The following is a 19647-nucleotide window of genomic DNA, read 5'->3' as shown; positions in this document are numbered from 1 at the left end:
TGGTTTTCAGTGTAATGAAGTATACAGTTTACCATCTTCATATAAAATATTTAAGTCTAGGAAAGCAATACTAGATTTGTGTTAATTATATTCGAATTTTGTATTCACCGCACCCGGCTGGGTACCCTGTGAGTTATTTTCTTTCACTTCTAACACGGTGTCACTACCTTTATACATCAGGCAGCATTACCACTGTTCAGGTATACATGCGTAATAGCAGCCTTTGACTATCCTCTTCTCTAAATAGGACTCCACACTAATGCTATTATTATTATTTTCCGTTTTAGGTGTCCCAACATAAGAAGGTCCTGAAGAAACCCGTTATCCCAAATAGGGTCGAAACGCCGTCGACAATAAATAAAGGCGAATCATTACCCAACACTTACCATGAATAAGCGTTGAGAACTATATTGTGTTATTCCTCATGATCGCCTTTATATTGAATAATTGAAACCTTTCACTTATGTTGCACTTTATGTCACTTTTTTTAGTTTAGGTTCAATCACTTTTTTCACTGGGACACCTTTTATGATTTTTCGTTAAAATTCTTATCTTGACTTGAATGTGTATTAAGATATTGCTTACATGTTGTTTATTATAAATACAAAGAATATCATTGTGTACCAACCTTCCAATGTGTATAGCTAATTTTTCTTTCTGACTCCACCTTAAACCCTATATATTGCCATTGTGCTCTGTACATCATATAGTTGGTCATTATCCCGCATGAGCCATTGTTTCCTTTTAGAATTTAGCACCCAGGCTCCATGTGAGTAGGGTTCCCTTGTTTTTTGATTACATCCCTATAGCTCCTAGGCTCAAGTTCAACTAGCTACTGAACCCCCAAAGGCGCCTCTCAAGTCCTGGGCCCATGAAAGTGCTTTTTAAGCTCTTAAAGTAAAGCTTTTGGGCTCTTAGCGAACATGAAGGGGCCAATTCGCTTCGGAACCTCTTTGCTCACCCGGAAATTTGTGTGTGCAGCCACAAGGTCGTCTCTTCACACAGCAAGCATTGTCTGCCCGTGGGGATCACCACCACAAGACTCCAGCTCCTTGCGCACCGCTGACCATTGGCAGCGACGCTCTGCTTGCTCCCGGTGAACTTTATCCCCGTGACTCCTGGCACAAATCTTGCAAAGGCAAAATTTCAGCAGGACTAGTCTGGGACTTTATCCGACCTGTACTCCATCGCAGTCGGCTTGAACTTTTGACTTTTACCCCATCCAGCCCGACCAGATAGCCACGGTTGGCACTTTATGCTTTTAGGCACTGTATTGCAGCTTATTCTTTAAAAATTCATAATTCTGGTTCTACTTTTTGGATTTTTGTCGTTTTGGGCTTGTTTTATTCATTACATTGAGATCTATTGTTCTAACCTGGTGTGGAATATTTTTGTTTGGTATTTTTCACTGTTTTACTGTTTGAAGTGTTGCACAAATACTTTACACCCTGCCTCTAAGTTAAGTCTGACTGCATTGTGCCAGAGGGTAAGCACAGTTTAATTTAGGGTTTGTCTGACACTTACCCGGACTAGGAATGTGGTTGCTGCTTGACCAAGTCTCACACCCCAGTCAACCAACAGCCCAATTTCTAAAAGATAGCCTTACAAAAAGAGAGTGTTCTTTTTAATTGGTCTTTAGACTGCTTAAAGAACTGGACAGAATTTTTTTGATCAAAGTTAAATGCATGTGATATCGACAATGACCTTGAATCACTCTAATTTAATCCCCGGTTTCAGTTAAAGACAGGTAGTGAGGGATGGCTGAGTGTATAGAAAATGGCTCAAAACAAGGAAAAATGATTGAGTGCTTGCCACCTCCTCTATGAAGTATAGTTCTATGATTTATTAAAATTAAAAAAAACAGCTTTACAAATCACATGGGTTTTTATTGAAGACAAGAATTATTTGATGTGTTACTCTGTCACAGAACCCCTGTCATTCTTTAGCGCTTATCGGCTACCACTCAAAGAAATAATTAGGTAAGTTGCTTACTGAAGAAAAAAAAAGAAAAAAAACCCTATAGTTGTATTTGCCTTATGTGCTTTCAGAAGATTGGCCAAAACTGTATCAATAGCAAGGTAGAAAAAGTACATTATACTTTCTTCATAAAATCGCATTTGTGGTAGATAGATAACAGACTTAAGACCATCCCCCGATAAATAATACTGCCTTAACAACTTATACATTAATTTTCGGTGACGATGCTGCAGATAAGCTAGATAAGCATGCCATGCAATACATTTACACGTTATTCATTACTGGGAAGTGTGTTCCCACGACTAGAGTTGAGTAACTTTTTTATAAGTATTTTAGCTAAACATTTTTTGGCAATCTATTGAGACCATTTCTTTTTTTTAAATCATAGATAGGGACGTTGATGGAAGTTGTAAAGTCATACTTATGCAGAGCAAGAAATAATTTTTGAAGAAATATTGGCTTTTATCTTAAAATTGAATTGCGACATTTAAACGACAGAAGATGGTACCATTTTCACAATGTGCTTGCAAAATTTGCAAATTTTCATCCATTCTCATTACACCAAATATGTATAAATTTCGGAATTAAATAAGGAAACAATTAAGCACACTTTCTTGCTGCGGGAGACAGGTTCAAGCAGCAAATTTCTTGTGTGAGACTAGTTCGATCAGAAAATTAATCGAAATAGAAATGCGCTCTTCAATCCAGTCACCTTGATTACATATCAAGTGGCTTTAAAATGTAAGGTATACTTCTGCATTCAATTGCCACTCGAACTAGCACAAGTGCATTTAACGAGTTTGACCAAATTGTTTTGCATAATTTTTCCAAAATGTCATGAAAGGTCTGTGAAAAAAGGATGCGATTGTACATACCACAAGTAAATGAGTGGTTTGGTTCCATGCCATGGCAGAGATGCATTTTTAGGAATATATTTGATTATGATATAACTGTATATGGACTTCTTTCTTTACAAAGGTTACATCACTTTTATAGTGTGTGTTTTTTTAAACTGCATTAAGATTTATTCTATACTTGATAAAACATGTCACAGTACATTTTCATTCAGAATCGTACTCCGCAAATTCTCAGAGATTCTTTCTGAATGCTGATATTCATTCATATGCAAAAACAAAAATTGCTGAACAGAATGCAGAACAATGTCATACATTCACCGCTGTACAAAGATCTGGGCCTAAATCCATCGTTTTTTTGCTCACCATGCCATTCCAGTTTGGACCCAGCCATATGCAAATCAGTCTTGACCCTGTGCCTCATGGGAACAGTCCAGCCCGAACTGTCAAGCCAGGTCCTCCCTGGACCGGAAACAAGCATCCTAGGACCGGTTTCGGGGTTTCACCCCTCTTCAGCCAGGATAGCTTGATTCCAGTGGCATGGAGAGCACGGGACTCACGTCTGTGCATACCTGCCCACTCGGGGTGACAAATGCAAAAATAACAATTGATGGACAGAATATGGCTGGGTTCAAACTGGAATGGCATGGTGAGCCAAAAAACCGATGGATTTAGGCCCAGATCTCTGTACTGGGGTGAATGTATGACATTGTTCTGCATTCTGTCCATCAACTGTTTTTTTGCGATATTCATTCATATGCACAATTGACTGAACATCCATCCATATGCAACTATATTGTTACTGGCAGCTCGCATGTGACAAAGACCAATCAATGAATTTCATCCCATTCCCGCCAAAGGGCTCTGAAAGTACCTGCTGTGAGTAGGAAGGATGCCAATGGATAGCGCTGTCGTTCACCAGAAGATGCTGTTCCCCCTTCGATATGAACGAGCGTCCAACTGCACTGCAGGTCATCGCCCCGCCTGCCACTACCACACAGTTCAGGATGTCAAACTGACTTGGAAGGCTGCCGTTTTCATCAAAGAAAATCTCATCCCCGCCAGTAGTGGTAAAGTGGACTGTCTTCATATATTTATTGAGCTAGACAATGACATGAAGACAAGAGAAACCGTTTCTTAATTTAAAGTATTCTAGTCTTGAAAACAACACTGTTTGAAATGAAAGTAGTTATAACTTTTATATCAGAATTTAAGATTACTCGAAAGACTGATCACCCGTGAAATGAAAATGAAAAGGTAAAATAATCTACGCATTAATCATGGAAAACTGGCAGCAAGCTAGCCAGAACCCCGAGTCATTCGCTGCAATTATTCAGTGCTTTGTAAGTGCGCATCACAAAACATGGCATGGAATACACTATAATGGTAGACACACAGCATGGAACAGTTTAAGCACTCCACAGCATAAACACAGCCTTTAGGAGCATAACATATATTAGAATTGCCATAGTATGGTGCAGCAACATGTCAATCATTCCCATCCATTGCTATTGTATTTTTTCACTAGATGAGTCGAAGAGGCCAGCTATGGCCAGAAGTGTGTCCTGCTGTCACTGTGCCACGGGGACCCAAGCTGCACAACTTTGACGCTTGGAATCGTTCTGCAGTTCAGGTTGAAATATTTATTTTTCTGAGGTGTTAAGACAGGTGTGCATATTGTTCTTCCCAGTCTGTAATAGTCCAGGGTGAGCTATAAAACATTAGTGTGGAATGTATCAAGAGCAATTTCCAGTGGTGCAGATTCATTTAAGCATCTCCGTCGATCACTGATTTCTCATGAGAAACATACAACGTGACAAAATCACAGCGCAAAAAACACACAACAAATGACAGGCACACTGTGACATTGAGATAGCACATATAAGGGGTTGGAACTGAAAAGTCCCTTGCTTGGTGATGGACCAGTACCCCTACCAGAAGCGGCTGGTGTGTGGGCGGAGTGGAGAGGCGGAGGGAGGGGAGGTGAGGGGGGTCGGACGACGACGGGGAGGGGGGAGGGGGAGGGAAAACAAATAAATCTTTAAAAACTAATAACTTACTCTCCGCCTGCTGCCCAACGCTCTTTTCTGTGTCCTTGCTGCTGTGCAGGCTCTAGATGTGGTCTCTTACTTCCTCGCGGTGCTGACAGATAGGGAAGTACTTCTGCCCTAGAACAACGTGAAACCAACCAATCCTACAGCTCCAGGATTGGTTGGAGCAGGCTAACCCAGCGCCCACTTTGAGGCAGGAGACCTACGGCTGCAATCCTTAGACTGTTTATTAGCTGTGGGATTGCAGACTTTGAAGTGTGCGGGTCATATTGGTCAGCTGTAGGCAGCTGGCCAATCCGACCTGCGCACTGGCAGGGGGCTGCATTAATAGCGCAATTGCACTAATTAGCCACGGCCTCTGTTAGAACAGAAATTGTTTATGCTTACGCAGTGCTCCATGTAAGTTAGCATGCACAGCGTCATTTTCTATTTGGACAGCATTTTAAGGTAGTTCAAAACTGATCTAGTTCAATTCCGAGAAATGCTCCTCTTTTTGACTGCAGTGTGTGCCTGAGGCAGCGGTCAGCGTGGGGCAACCGCTGTGCAGCCAGCTCCTCCTGGATCTCTAACACACGGCGTTGGAATGGCATGTGGAGTAGATTCCTGGTTGACGGAGGAGGGGGCACGAGAGCTGAGTGGGTGTGCACCCTGCGACGATGCCTTGTCCTGCCTGGGACGGACTGGATTGGATTTGTCTGAGGCCTGCTGGACCCGTGTGTAGGCCTAAGGCAGTAGTCCTCAGGGGCCCACAGACACGTGTTGTCGGAATGCTATGCACAGAGTTGGTGGCACCTCATCGAAGGGAGTATAGGGATTTAAACGATGCCTTAAATATGTACTCTGCCATCATGTAATCAAGATTCAGTTCCAAATATGTAACCTACTTGTCCGCTGTGTATGCTGGTGGAGTAAGTCAATGTGTAAGAAGTACTGCAGGCCTTGCTCGCGAAGGCCGTGATGGTCTGAAGAGGCTGCCACGGTCACGGGCCTCTGGCTTGGAGCAAGCACAGGCATGGGGTGGGCATTCTTGGAGACACGCTCGTGTCGGCAAATGAGCAGTGAGGCCTGGAATGTGCAGGGGGGCGAGACTGGTCCTGGGAGCAGCGGCCCTGGCTGCAGCAGGCACCCAGGCTCGCAGGCACGGCCGCACATGGCATGAGCCTCGTGACGGGGTGAGAGGCGCCGCCCTGGCAGACACATTGGGCATTCCGGAAGAGAACCAGGCCCAGAGATACGTGGTTTTTATTCACACCCCTACGCTAGCCTGGCGTACGCCAGGCCAGCCCACTCCACACACGCTTACATGGTAGACGTAAAAAGCTACATTTCTGTGATCTTCCCCACTGGCTGTGTTGAAATGGTTGCGTCCACTGTCCACAACACTACCAACACCAGCATTATATGTTGACATGGATATGTCTGTGGTCTGCAGACTGCAGTTGTCCAGCACATCCATGCCACTCTTGGCATTGTGCACTTTCTCATTCATGGGTCAGTTGCCTCCTTTGCACATGCCTGGTTCCCACCTCTCCCCACATTCTGCTATTGTGTGGCTGAGGTGCCATGCTGTTGATGGCTCATGTACATGGCTGGGCCAGGTTGCCACAGTAAGTTGTGCTGTTTTGTCTGGTGAGTGGGCATGTTGTTTGGCATGATGTATGTGGGTTTATAACGTGTGTATTGCCAGAGTTGTGAGTTGCATGATTGTGGATTGGAGGTGTGTGGTGTGTTCATTTGGTACTTACCAACGAGCACTGTGTTTCCGTAGGTGCCATCCTGGAAGCGTCGGTTGATGATGGACTGTCGGAAGATGTATGAGTCATGCACACACCCTGGGTAGTTGGCAACGACATTGGTGAAGAATCCCCAGTGGTCCACTATTGCCTGCACATTGATGGAATGCATGTGCTTTCTGTTGCAGCAATTGTGTGCAGTGTCGGCAGGGGGCACAAGTAGGACATGTGTGCAGTTAATTGCCCCCAACAGGAGTGGGAAGGCAGCTATGGCGTAGAAGACTTGCTTGGTCTACAGCTGTTCCTGCGCAGTGTTGGAGAAGTATAGGTACTGGGGTACCAAGCTGAGGATGGAATCCAGGACAGGTTTGAGGAACTTTGAAAGTTCTGGCTGTGAGACTCCTCCGACTCTGGCGGTTGTTGGTTGGAAAGTCCCAGAGGCCAACAGGTGCAGCACAGCCAGCAGCTTTGTCTGCGGAGGGATGTTGGTTCTCCACTGTGTTGGTGCCATCAGCCTGTGGGCAATGATGTTCAGGATGCGGAGGATGGTTGTCCTTTTGAGTCTGTAGTGGGCAATGACATGCTCTGGTGTTAAGTCTGTGAGGCTGGTGCGTTTCCTGAAGGTCCGCTGTCTTTGTCTGCGCTGCCTCTGTGGTGGTCTGGGGGGGTGGAGGTCCTGGGGGTGGTGGAAGTGGGTGTTGTGGCCCTGTTGGGGCTCCGAGCTGCATGATGAGTAGCTCCATGGCATCTGTTGTTCTTCACTGACTTTGCACCAGGTCACAGCAGGTGTTAATTTCCTGCTGCTGACACGCCTTAACGCCTGTTTTGTGATCTTTTCACAGATCTGTCTGGTCGTTGAGAATGTTGCAGAGTGACGTTGTTGCGGCTTTTTGCTTGGGAACGCATACTCTGCGTCTCATTAGCGTTAGTTGCCGGGGTCATCCGTGGCGCTGTCTTTTGCTGCTGCTATCGCAGGTAAACTGGTGTTATTGGCTGTTAGCACCAGCTTGTGAATGGTGCGCTATATTTATCGTGACATTGGCTGCGCTAAAGTGCCGATAACTCGGCGATAGGTCCTTGAGAATATGCCCCTCAGACTCTAAAACACTTGTGGTGGCTGGAAGTGGATAATAAGAAAGGGAGCTTGAGGCCTCAAAACTGTCAACTGTCAAGTAGCCATTGGGGCTGTGTGAGGAAGAAAAGCTCTGCTAGACTTCTGCCTGTGATCAGGACTGGGAGCCAAGGCTTGGCAGTCTCCCAGCTAGGTGACCGGACATCACCCAGGTAATCCAAGATCACCTGCACCTGGAGGCTGGAGCACCACTACCTGTTTCTGTGCCAACACCTGAGTGCCATGTGAGGAAGAGGAGAGCATTGCAGGGCAGCGAAGCCCAGTTGGGGAGCCTAGTGGCTGGATCCCTGTAGCAAGTTGTGAGAAGAGGATTTCTGCACTGATCAGGACATTGCCCACGCGCATGGTGAAGTCAGATATCCCCATATCCAGAGGAGAACCACTATGAAGTGAGCCATGAACTTTGTTTTACTGATCGTATTGTTGCTGGCCAGGTGGGGTCACCTTAAAGATTGCTACCATGCCGGTCTGTCCATAGCGGAGTGGAGGTGATAATTTAATACGCCAGGTGGTCCCCGCCGTGAAGATTGCTTCTGTGGCAATTAATCAATAACCTGTGACTAAATTGAGGACCTTGACCCCGTAAAGGAGGGCCACTGGGAAAAGGCAGGGAGCTTGGTGCAATTGAGACTGTAGTCATGTGGAGGAAGCCACCATGCAGAAATTTTGGTGCCCAAGCCCCAACTGAGGAGCAGCACCAGGAGAATCACTTTCCCCCTCCCCACCTGTGAGGAGGATCCCATTAAGAGCGCCAGCTTCGGAGGAGCATAGAGGAGCCCCCTGGCCTCTGCCTCCGCAGGCCTGTGTGTGAAGAACTTGAGGACACCCGACTGCTGCTTTGACGAGGCCGCATGTGAAGAACTCACTGGAAAGAGCAGCTGCAGCTTCAGCGTCCACAAAGGGGGCATGCTCAAAGATCCTGCTGGTGACAGTAAGACTGATTTATGGGCCAGACGGCCCCGGGAGAACTTGCCTGCCATATAGCGCTTTGTCAGTGGAACACATTTGATTTTAATATAGAGTCTGAGTGGAACTCCTGTGGCTCGGACTAGTAGTGGGGCTTAACTTGAATGTTGCCTATATTGAATGGGGAATAGCCACTACTACTAGTGACAGGGGAGTAGAACTCAGGGACCCACCTGTTACAAAACTAGAGCCATGATTTCAGAGTACTGCACGTTCTGTTGGTGAATGTAGTATTTAACTTTGAGTTGGCATAGAAATACTCTTTTTTTCATAAAAGGAAATATTTGACTGGAAGATCATTTATTGCTGCTGAACATATTTTGTGTTGTGAGCCTGCATTCACCCCCCTGTCTACCTCCTCCCCGAGAAGCCTTAGACTGCTCAACCTGCACTACCACTGAGCGTCAAGTGCTGAAGGGGTATTTGCCCAGGTGCCCAGGACCCATAGTATATCGGGCCCTGGGACATCAGGAGAAAAAGGCCTCAACACCTGTGATTGTGCCCAGTAGCTTCTGCTTGACCCATGGCCCTCTGAACAGGGTTCTGCCAATTTCAGACAAGTTATGGGGCTCCTTACATTTAGGAGCCTTGGATACAGGTGTGGCATTGGCCATTTCCAACGTATGCCAATAGAACAATAAGTCCAGTTTTTACGCACAAAGTGGCCACACATAGACAGTGGTAAACACAGGGTTTGAATAGACCTCAGTTCCATGTTCATAGCTCAGATGAAGGATTCATGTAGAGACAGAGGGTGGAGGGTTCCCAGGATTAGGGACATAGAATTCCTTACTAACTTCATTAGGAACCAGTTTGAGACAATGGGAGAAAGGGATGAGGCTGTAGTTGACTTTAAGAAGGGAACCATGTTACGAGCCCAGGAAGAATGTGCTGTGGAGTTAGGCTTTAGGACGAATCTATTCCAGACACACACAGAATTTGTCCCCTAATGCATTTTCAAGAGTTTCACCAAGACACTGATCACTTAAGTTACTAGAATGCTCCAGGTGTGTACACCACCTCAAATTTCTATGGTACCACTGTCACCACTTAAAGGGATAAATCTCTTGGATGGGTTGAGTCTAGCAGAGACCCTGAGTTTGCAGCTAGCTCTTTAGAAGGCTAACAAAGAAGAAAAAGTTAGAGAGATTGAGAGGGAGAAGCTAAGACTAGCTCACCAGAAAGAAGAAGAGGTGGGAGAGACAGGGAGATTGGTCCCAGAAAGAGAAACTGATAGAGGGAAGAGAAGCAGAGATAAAGGAAGGGGAAACAGACAGAGTGGGAAGAGAAACAAAAGGAAAATGAAAGTAAGCTGGCAAGGGAAAGGATAGCTCTAGTTAGAAGATTTGGGCTGAAGCCACCTCAGTACCTTCCCAGGTTTCACAACTGCAAGAGAGGAGATGGTGTTCTGTTTGAGACTTGGATTCATGGTGTATTGCATGATTGGAATAAGTGAGGGAGAGGGATGGAGGCCAAAAACTTTTATTCCATTAACTAGTTGATGGTGACAGAGCGACTGAAGCAGGAGTGTTCTACCTCACTTAGGCAATACCTGTCTGATTTGACAGTAAAGGGACCCAGAGAAGCTTGCAGTGTTGGCTGACAAGTGGTTAGTTAGCAGGGTTGACAGGGGGCTCTAAGCCAAAGGGGGAGAGTAACTCTCCATAAACTGGTTCCAAACCAGAGGGTAATAGCCAGGGTGTTTCCCATGGGACTCGAGGAGGGCCGAAGCAAAAAGGGGAATGGTGTGTCCCAGAAGGAGCATCATGCGGGCAGAGGACAGGAAACATCTTCCCACTCCAAGGTGGTAACTTGCTACATGTGCTACCAGGTGGGATACTTCAAGAGGGATTGTCAGGTGAAAGACCTTGAGCCAGCAGCACCTATAATAAAAAATATGTTACACGTGGGGGAAGGGACATGAGAGGGCCAGTTTGTAGTTAACCTAGTAGCTATGGAGATCTGGGAGAGGAACCAACATGCTCTGAAGCATATTCATCCTAACACAGTGATACTCTAAGTACGGCCCGAGGGACCCTTGTGGCCCTCCTGATGATTACATGCAGTCCCATGGTCATCAGTAGCACTGGGCTGCTGTTTACACGAGTTAGCCCTGACATTAAAAAGATGTTTAGTAAACAGGAAAACATTTATACTAAACTGAAGTAAAGAGAATCTAGAAAAGAAGGCATCTTTTACCATTTACCTTTAGGAACATCTTCATTTTGAAAGACACCTTGCAACAAGCGTGTAAAAATGTAGTAAACCCTTTTCAAAAGTCAAAACAAACATATCATTATCATGCAGAAGCATGTCACCTTAGTACATCAGATTATACCAGCACATTGAGAAGCATTTTTTAAGTTAAAAGTTTAAAACAGTAATTTATGAACATTTATGTTTTCCCCCACCCTGACAACACTGCCAATAGTGAACTAACAGGCAAGTCAGTTGTGATGTGCACCCTGTGGGTGCCTGGTTTGCTACTATACATGTACAACATTATAGGTTATCAAATCAAACCTTTGAGAAGACTGGTAAAGCATACATCTTGAAGTCATGTATTTTGAGGTCATCTTATATTTGATAATATGAAAAAGGAGGCAAAGTGAAATAGTACCTAGGATCACACTGTTTGTTCAAGTGGGGAAGCCAGGATTGATCCCAGGTATTCTAATTTCACTTTGTACAATTCAGCCACTACATGAATATGCTTCGCTTCCCATACAACCCCAGGACTGCTTCCCCCTCTGACAGCCACCCTGCGGCCCTCAGACTCAACCCAGACTAAATCTTTTGCCCCCTGTGGAAATGTTTGTGAATACTTATGTCCTAACACAATGGAGTTTGTGCACGAAGTTAGAATTAATGTGAGGAAAGTCCCTACCCTGAGGGATACTGGAGTCTTCCGCTCTATGGTTGAGAGGAAGCATACCTTAAGCCTGAGGAGAAACTCTCTGAGACCAAGGATACAGTATTGGCAGCGGTGTTCAGACAAAATATCAAAACAAAAATATTGTGCTACCAAAACATTGTGTCCAAAATATCGTGATGTGGAAATATCGTCTGCAACAATATCATTGTCAAGAATATCGATTTAAGGTAAGTAATATTGATTATGAAAATATTGAAGCCATTTATATTGTTTACAAAAATATAGTTGCTCATAATATCAGTTTTTAATTATTGTTATGCATTTTAGCATATAATGTAAATGTATATATTGTAAAGTTTTTGTATAACCATTGTTTATGTTTTTTTAATATAGTTGTTAATGTTTAGTAGTTATTCAACTAAATGTAATACATTTTTGTGATTTTTAGTACTTTGGACGGTTGTGGGTTTATAGGGGTACAGGGTAAAAATTATTTTAACTAGAATGAATTTATAATCAGGTTTTATTGAATATTAATTATTTAATTGATAATTAGTTATGTCAATTGTGCAATTACAGTTTTTAAGTAACATTTTAGGTGGGGGTGTTGGTTTTGTAGGGATATAGGGTGGGAAGTAAATACATTTTAATTAAGTACTAATTCTTTTTTAATTGATGTTAATTATGTAATTGAGAATTAATTATGCTAATTGTGTACATCGTTATGTTAAATGTTTGGAGTGGGTTGTGGGTTTTGTAGGAGTAAATGGTGGGACGTAACTAAATTAGAATTATTTGACAATTAATGTATTTTGTTAATAATTAATTTTTAAATAATATCAATAATGTAAATGAAAAATAATTATGTTAAATGTTTTTTGTTTGGGTGTGTGTTGTTGTTTTTGCATTTGTCAAGGGTATGTAGAAACTTTATTATAATAAATAATAAATAAACTTAATTTATAAAAATTATAGAAATAATAAATAATCATATAAAATATGTAAATAAACTATTTGTTATGTTATATATTAGGTATAGTTGTAGTGGAATTTTTAGGGATAAATGACGGGAAGGTAAATAAATATTAATAATTATTATCACTTAATGAATTAATAATAAATGTTTAATTGAGATGTTCATATTTGTATGGATAAAGGGTGGGGTGGTAATTAATTATAATTATTTTAGGAATAAATAATAATTAGTAATATTGTAACTAATATCTAAATATATGACGTGTGCACATAATATTACGTTATTAGGGACTGTTAGATATGTGTTGTGTACTTTGTTGAAGTATAGGGTAGAAGGTTACTTAAGTACTAACAAATTAAAAAATAGGTAACTTTTTAAAATTCTGTTATTTATTATTGTATGTGTTAATTGTGCTGTGTTCTTTAAATGTAAATAATATTGTATTTAGTAGTTGTTATTATTTTGAGAAAATAGTTTTTTATTTTAATTATAACAATATTTGTAGTCATTTATGACATGTATTTAAGAATTTGAAATTTATTTATTTGAACCTATATATATATATATATATCCATAGAAAAAACTCCGAACTGGGAGCCCCTGACCCTTCAGGGCGACCTCTCACAACAGGTACGGAGAAGCCTGTCAAATCACAGCAAATGAATACGAGGAACAGAGGCCCGTCACCGGAGTCAGTTTCTTTCTCCAGAATTATCACTGCACCAATTGCTTCCTTACACCCTACATGTTTCGGCGCTTCTGCCTTGGTCACGGGAGGAAGCAGTAGCAAAGTGCCTACGTGCGTGAGTTCATTTAACGTCCTGGGTCACATGACTGATGCGGCATATATCTCCCAGAGTGCATCAAATAACTTGAATAAGTGCTGATGTTTTTCAAAAAGTTCTTATTTGAATGGCATTGTTCTTAAATGGCTCATTTGCACGTTTTCTGATGCACAGCATTGTTATTAACATCCAGATGGAACCCAGTCATGCACATGATATTTACCGGCAAAATGCTGAGATTTTTTGACGTCTCTGGGCAAAGTTCTTTCTCCGATGCGATCGGCGCAGGAGACTCCTCGCCAAATCCCTTCCAGCACTGCTGCTTCATTTCGCTGTACTAGCTTCACCTTTGTAGGCGAACCAGCAGTGTGTGGGTCATGCTCCCAAATTAAATCCATAGAAAAAACTCCGAACTGGGAGCCCCTGACCCTTCAGGGCGACCTCTCACAACAGGTACGGAGAAGCCTGTCAAATCACAGCAAATGAATACGAGGAACAGAGGCCCGTCACCGGAGTCAGTTTCTTTATTCCAGAATTATCACTGCACCAATTGCTTCCTTACACCCTACATGTTTCGGCGCTTCTGCCTTGGTCACGGGAGGAAGCAGTAGCAAAGTGCCTACGTGCGTGAGTTCATTTAACGTCCTGGGTCACATGACTGATGCGGCATATATCTCCCAGAGTGCATCAAATAACTTGAATAAGTGCCGATGTTTTTCAAAAAGTTCTTATTTGAATGGCATTGTTCTTAAATGGCTCATTTGCACGTTTTCTGATGCACAGCATTGTTATTAACATCCAGATGGAACCCAGTCATGCACATGATATTTACCGGCAAAATGCTGAGATTTTTTGACGTCTCTGGGCAAAGTTCTTTCTCCGATGCGATCGGCGCAGGAGACTCCTCGCCACATCCCTTGCAGCACTGCTGCTTCATTTCGCTGTACTAGCTTCACCTTTGTAGGCGAACCAGCAGTGTGTGGGTCATGCTCCCAAATTAAATCCATAGAAAAAACTCCGAACTGGGAGCCCCTGACCCTTCAGGGCGACCTCTCACAACAGGTACGGAGAAGCCTGTCAAATCACAGCAAATGAATACGAGGAACAGAGGCCCGTCACCGGAGTCAGTTTCTTTATTCCAGAATTATCACTGCACCAATTGCTTCCTTACACCCTACATGTTTCGGCGCTTCTGCCTTGGTCACGGGAGGAAGCAGTAGCAAAGTGCCTACGTGCGTGAGTTCATTTAACGTCCTGGGTCACATGACTGATGCGGCATATATCTCCCAGAGTGCATCAAATAACTTGAATAAGTGCTGATGTTTTTCAAAAAGTTCTTATTTGAATGGCATTGTTCTTAAATGGCTCATTTGCACGTTTTCTGATGCACAGCATTGTTATTAACATCCAGATGGAACCCAGTCATGCACATGATATTTACCGGCAAAATGCTGAGATTTTTTGACGTCTCTGGGCAAAGTTCTTTCTCCGATGCGATCGGCGCAGGAGACTCCTCGCCAAATCCCTTCCAGCACTGCTGCTTCATTTCGCTGTACTAGCTTCACCTTTGTAGGCGAACCAGCAGTGTGTGGGTCATGCTCCCAAATTAAATCCATAGAAAAAACTCCGAACTGGGAGCCCCTGACCCTTCAGGGCGACCTCTCACAACAGGTACGGAGAAGCCTGTCAAATCACAGCAAATGAATACGAGGAACAGAGGCCCGTCACCGGAGTCAGTTTCTTTATTCCAGAATTATCACTGCACCAATTGCTTCCTTACACCCTACATGTTTCGGCGCTTCTGCCTTGGTCACGGGAGGAAGCAGTAGCAAAGTGCCTACGTGCGTGAGTTCATTTAACGTCCTGGGTCACATGACTGATGCGGCATATATCTCCCAGAGTGCATCAAATAACTTGAATAAGTGCCGATGTTTTTCAAAAAGTTCTTATTTGAATGGCATTGTTCTTAAATGGCTCATTTGCACGTTTTCTGATGCACAGCATTGTTATTAACATCCAGATGGAACCCAGTCATGCACATGATATTTACCGGCAAAATGCTGAGATTTTTTGACGTCTCTGGGCAAAGTTCTTTCTCCGATGCGATCGGCGCAGGAGACTCCTCGCCACATCCCTTGCAGCACTGCTGCTTCATTTCGCTGTACTAGCTTCACCTTTGTAGGCGAACCAGCAGTGTGTGGGTCATGCTCCCAAATTAAATCCATAGAAAAAACTCCGAACTGGGAGCCCCTGACCCTTCAGGGCGACCTCTCACAACAGGTACGGAGAAGCCTGTCAAATCACAGCAAATGAATACGAGGAACAGAGGCCCGTCACCGGAGTCAGTTTCTTTATTCCAGAATTATCACTGCACCAATTGCTTCCTTACACCCTACATGTTTCGGCGCTTCTGCCTTGGTCACGGGAGGAAGCAGTAGCAAAGTGCCTACGTGCGTGAGTTCATTTAACGTCCTGGGTCACATGACTGATGCGGCATATATCTCCCAGAGTGCATCAAATAACTTGAATAAGTGCTGATGTTTTTCAAAAAGTTCTTATTTGAATGGCATTGTTCTTAAATGGCTCATTTGCACGTTTTCTGATGCACAGCATTGTTATTAACATCCAGATGGAACCCAGTCATGCACATGATATTTACCGGCAAAATGCTGAGATTTTTTGACGTCTCTGGGCAAAGTTCTTTCTCCGATGCGATCGGCGCAGGAGACTCCTCGCCAAATCCCTTCCAGCACTGCTGCTTCATTTCGCTGTACTAGCTTCACCTTTGTAGGCGAACCAGCAGTGTGTGGGTCATGCTCCCAAATTAAATCCATAGAAAAAACTCCGAACTGGGAGCCCCTGACCCTTCAGGGCGACCTCTCACAACAGGTACGGAGAAGCCTGTCAAATCACAGCAAATGAATACGAGGAACAGAGGCCCGTCACCGGAGTCAGTTTCTTTATTCCAGAATTATCACTGCACCAATTGCTTCCTTACACCCTACATGTTTCGGCGCTTCTGCCTTGGTCACGGGAGGAAGCAGTAGCAAAGTGCCTACGTGCGTGAGTTCATTTAACGTCCTGGGTCACATGACTGATGCGGCATATATCTCCCAGAGTGCATCAAATAACTTGAATAAGTGCTGATGTTTTTCAAAAAGTTCTTATTTGAATGGCATTGTTCTTAAATGGCTCATTTGCACGTTTTCTGATGCACAGCATTGTTATTAACATCCAGATGGAACCCAGTCATGCACATGATATTTACCGGCAAAATGCTGAGATTTTTTGACGTCTCTGGGCAAAGTTCTTTCTCCGATGCGATCGGCGCAGGAGACTCCTCGCCAAATCCCTTCCAGCACTGCTGCTTCATTTCGCTGTACTAGCTTCACCTTTGTAGGCGAACCAGCAGTGTGTGGGTCATGCTCCCAAATTAAATCCATAGAAAAAACTCCGAACTGGGAGCCCCTGACCCTTCAGGGCGACCTCTCACAACAGGTACGGAGAAGCATGTCAAATCACAGCAAATGAATACGAGGAACAGAGGCCCGTCACCGGAGTCAGTTTCTTTATTCCAGAATTATCACTGCACCAATTGCTTCCTTACACCCTACATGTTTCGGCGCTTCTGCCTTGGTCACGGGAGGAAGCAGTAGCAAAGTGCCTACGTGCGTGAGTTCATTTAACAACCTGGGTCACATGACTGATGCGGCATATATCTCCCAGAGTGCATCAAATAACTTGAATAAGTGCTGATGTTTTTCAAAAAGTTCTTATTTGAATGGCATTGTTCTTAAATGGCTCATTTGCACGTTTTCTGATGCACAGCATTGTTATTAACATCCAGATGGAACCCAGTCATGCACATGATATTTACCGGCAAAATGCTGAGATTTTTTGACGTCTCTGGGCAAAGTTCTTTCTCCGATGCGATCGGCGCAGGAGACTCCTCGCCAAATCCCTTCCAGCACTGCTGCTTCATTTCGCTGTACTAGCTTCACCTTTGTAGGCGAACCAGCAGTGTGTGGGTCATGCTCCCAAATTAAATCCATAGAAAAAACTCCGAACTGGGAGCCCCTGACCCTTCAGGGCGACCTCTCACAACAGGTACGGAGAAGCCTGTCAAATCACGGCAAATCAATACGAGGAACAGAGGCCCGTCACCGGAGTCAGTTTCTTTATTCCAGAATTATCACTGCACCAATTGCTTCCTTACACCCTACGTGTTTCGGCGCTTCTGCCTTGGTCACGGGAGGAAGCAGTAGCAAAGTGCCTACGTGCGTGAGTTCATTTAACGTCCTGGGTCACATGACTGATGCGGCATATATCTCCCAGAGTGCATCAAATAACTTGAATAAGTGCTGATGTTTTTCAAAAAGTTCTTATTTGAATGGCATTGTTCTTAAATGGCTCATTTGCACGTTTTCTGATGCACAGCATTGTTATTAACATCCAGATGGAACCCAGTCATGCACATGATATTTACCGGCAAAATGCTGAGATTTTTTGACGTCTCTGGGCAAAGTTCTTTCTCCGATGCGATCGGCGCAGGAGACTCCTCGCCAAATCCCTTCCAGCACTGCTGCTTCATTTCGCTGTACTAGCTTCACCTTTGTAGGCGAACCAGCAGTGTGTGGGTCATGCTCCCAAATTAAATCCATAGAAAAAACTCCGAACTGGGAGCCCCTGACCCTTCAGGGCGACCTCTCACAACAGGTACGGAGAAGCCTGTCAAATCACAGCAAATGAATACGAGGAACAGAGGCCCGTCACCGGAGTCAGTTTCTTTATTCCAGAATTATCACTGCACCAATTGCTTCCTTACACCCTACATGTTTCGGCGCTTCTGCCTTGGTCACGGGAGGAAGCAGTAGCAAAGTGCCTACGTGCGTGAGTTCATTTAACGTCCTGGGTCACATGACTGATGCGGCATATATCTCCCAGAGTGCATCAAATAACTTGAATAAGTGCTGATGTTTTTCAAAAAGTTCTTATTTGAATGGCATTGTTCTTAAATGGCTCATTTGCACGTTTTCTGATGCACAGCATTGTTATTAACATCCAGATGGAACCCAGTCATGCACATGATATTTACCGGCAAAATGCTGAGATTTTTTGACGTCTCTGGGCAAAGTTCTTTCTCCGATGCGATCGGCGCAGGAGACTCCTCGCCAAATCCCTTCCAGCACTGCTGCTTCATTTCGCTGTACTAGCTTCACCTTTGTAGGCGAACCAGCAGTGTGTGGGTCATGCTCCCAAATTAAATCCATAGAAAAAACTCCGAACTGGGAGCCCCTGACCCTTCAGGGCGACCTCTCACAACAGGTACGGAGAAGCCTGTCAAATCACAGCAAATGAATACGAGGAACAGAGGCCCGTCACCGGAGTCAGTTTCTTTATTCCAGAATTATCACTGCACCAATTGCTTCCTTACACCCTACATGTTTCGGCGCTTCTGCCTTGGTCACGGGAGGAAGCAGTAGCAAGTGCCTACGTGCGTGAGTTCATTTAACGTCCTGGGTCACATGACTGATGCTGCATATATCTCCCAGAGTGCATCAAATAACTTGAATAAGTGCTGATGTTTTTCAAAAAGTTCTTATTTGAATGGCATTGTTCTTAAATGGCTCATTTGCACGTTTTCTGATGCACAGCATTGTTATTAACATCCAGATGGAACCCAGTCATGCACATGATATTTACCGGCAAAATGCTGAGATTTTTTGACGTCTCTGGGCAAAGTTCTTTCTCCGATGCGATCGGCGCAGGAGACTCCTCGCCAAATCCCTTCCAGCACTGCTGCTTCATTTCGCTGTACTAGCTTCACCTTTGTAGGCGAACCAGCAGTGTGTGGGTCATGCTCCCAAATTAAATCCATAGAAAAAACTCCGAACTGGGAGCCCCTGACCCTTCAGGGTGACCTCTCACAACAGGTACGGAGAAGCCTGTCAAATCACAGCAAATGAATACGAGGAACAGAGGCCCGTCACCGGAGTCAGTTTCTTTATTCCAGAATTATCACTGCACCAATTGCTTCCTTACACCCTACATGTTTCGGCGCTTCTGCCTTGGTCACGGGAGGAAGCAGTAGCAAAGTGCCTACGTGCGTGAGTTCATTTAACGTCCTGGGTCACATGACTGATGCGGCATATATCTCCCAGAGTGCATCAAATAACTTGAATAAGTGCTGATGTTTTTCAAAAAGTTCTTATTTGAATGGCATTGTTCTTAAATGGCTCATTTGCACGTTTTCTGATGCACAGCATTGTTATTAACATCCAGATGGAACCCAGTCATG

General features: G+C 44.1%; 1 protein-coding gene across 1 annotated transcript in view; it reads right to left on the bottom strand.

Moving 5' to 3' along the window:
- The window catches only part of LOC146856286 (vomeronasal type-2 receptor 26-like), a 200764-nt gene that overhangs the window by 150431 nt on the left and 30686 nt on the right, over window positions 1–19647 (bottom strand). Inside the window, exon 2 of the mRNA XM_085651229.1 lies at window positions 3706–3933. Within this exon, the coding sequence (XP_085507355.1) occupies window positions 3706–3933 (228 nt within the window). The remainder of the gene's footprint in view (window positions 1–3705; window positions 3934–19647) is intronic.

The sequence above is a fragment of the Triturus cristatus genome, chromosome 4_1, assembly GCF_964204655.1.
Source record: "Triturus cristatus chromosome 4_1, aTriCri1.1, whole genome shotgun sequence".
In the NCBI taxonomy this organism is placed as follows: Eukaryota; Metazoa; Chordata; class Amphibia; order Caudata; family Salamandridae; genus Triturus; species Triturus cristatus.
Note: the sequence above shows the minus strand (reverse complement) of the source record. Positions and strands in the feature narration are given on the sequence as shown.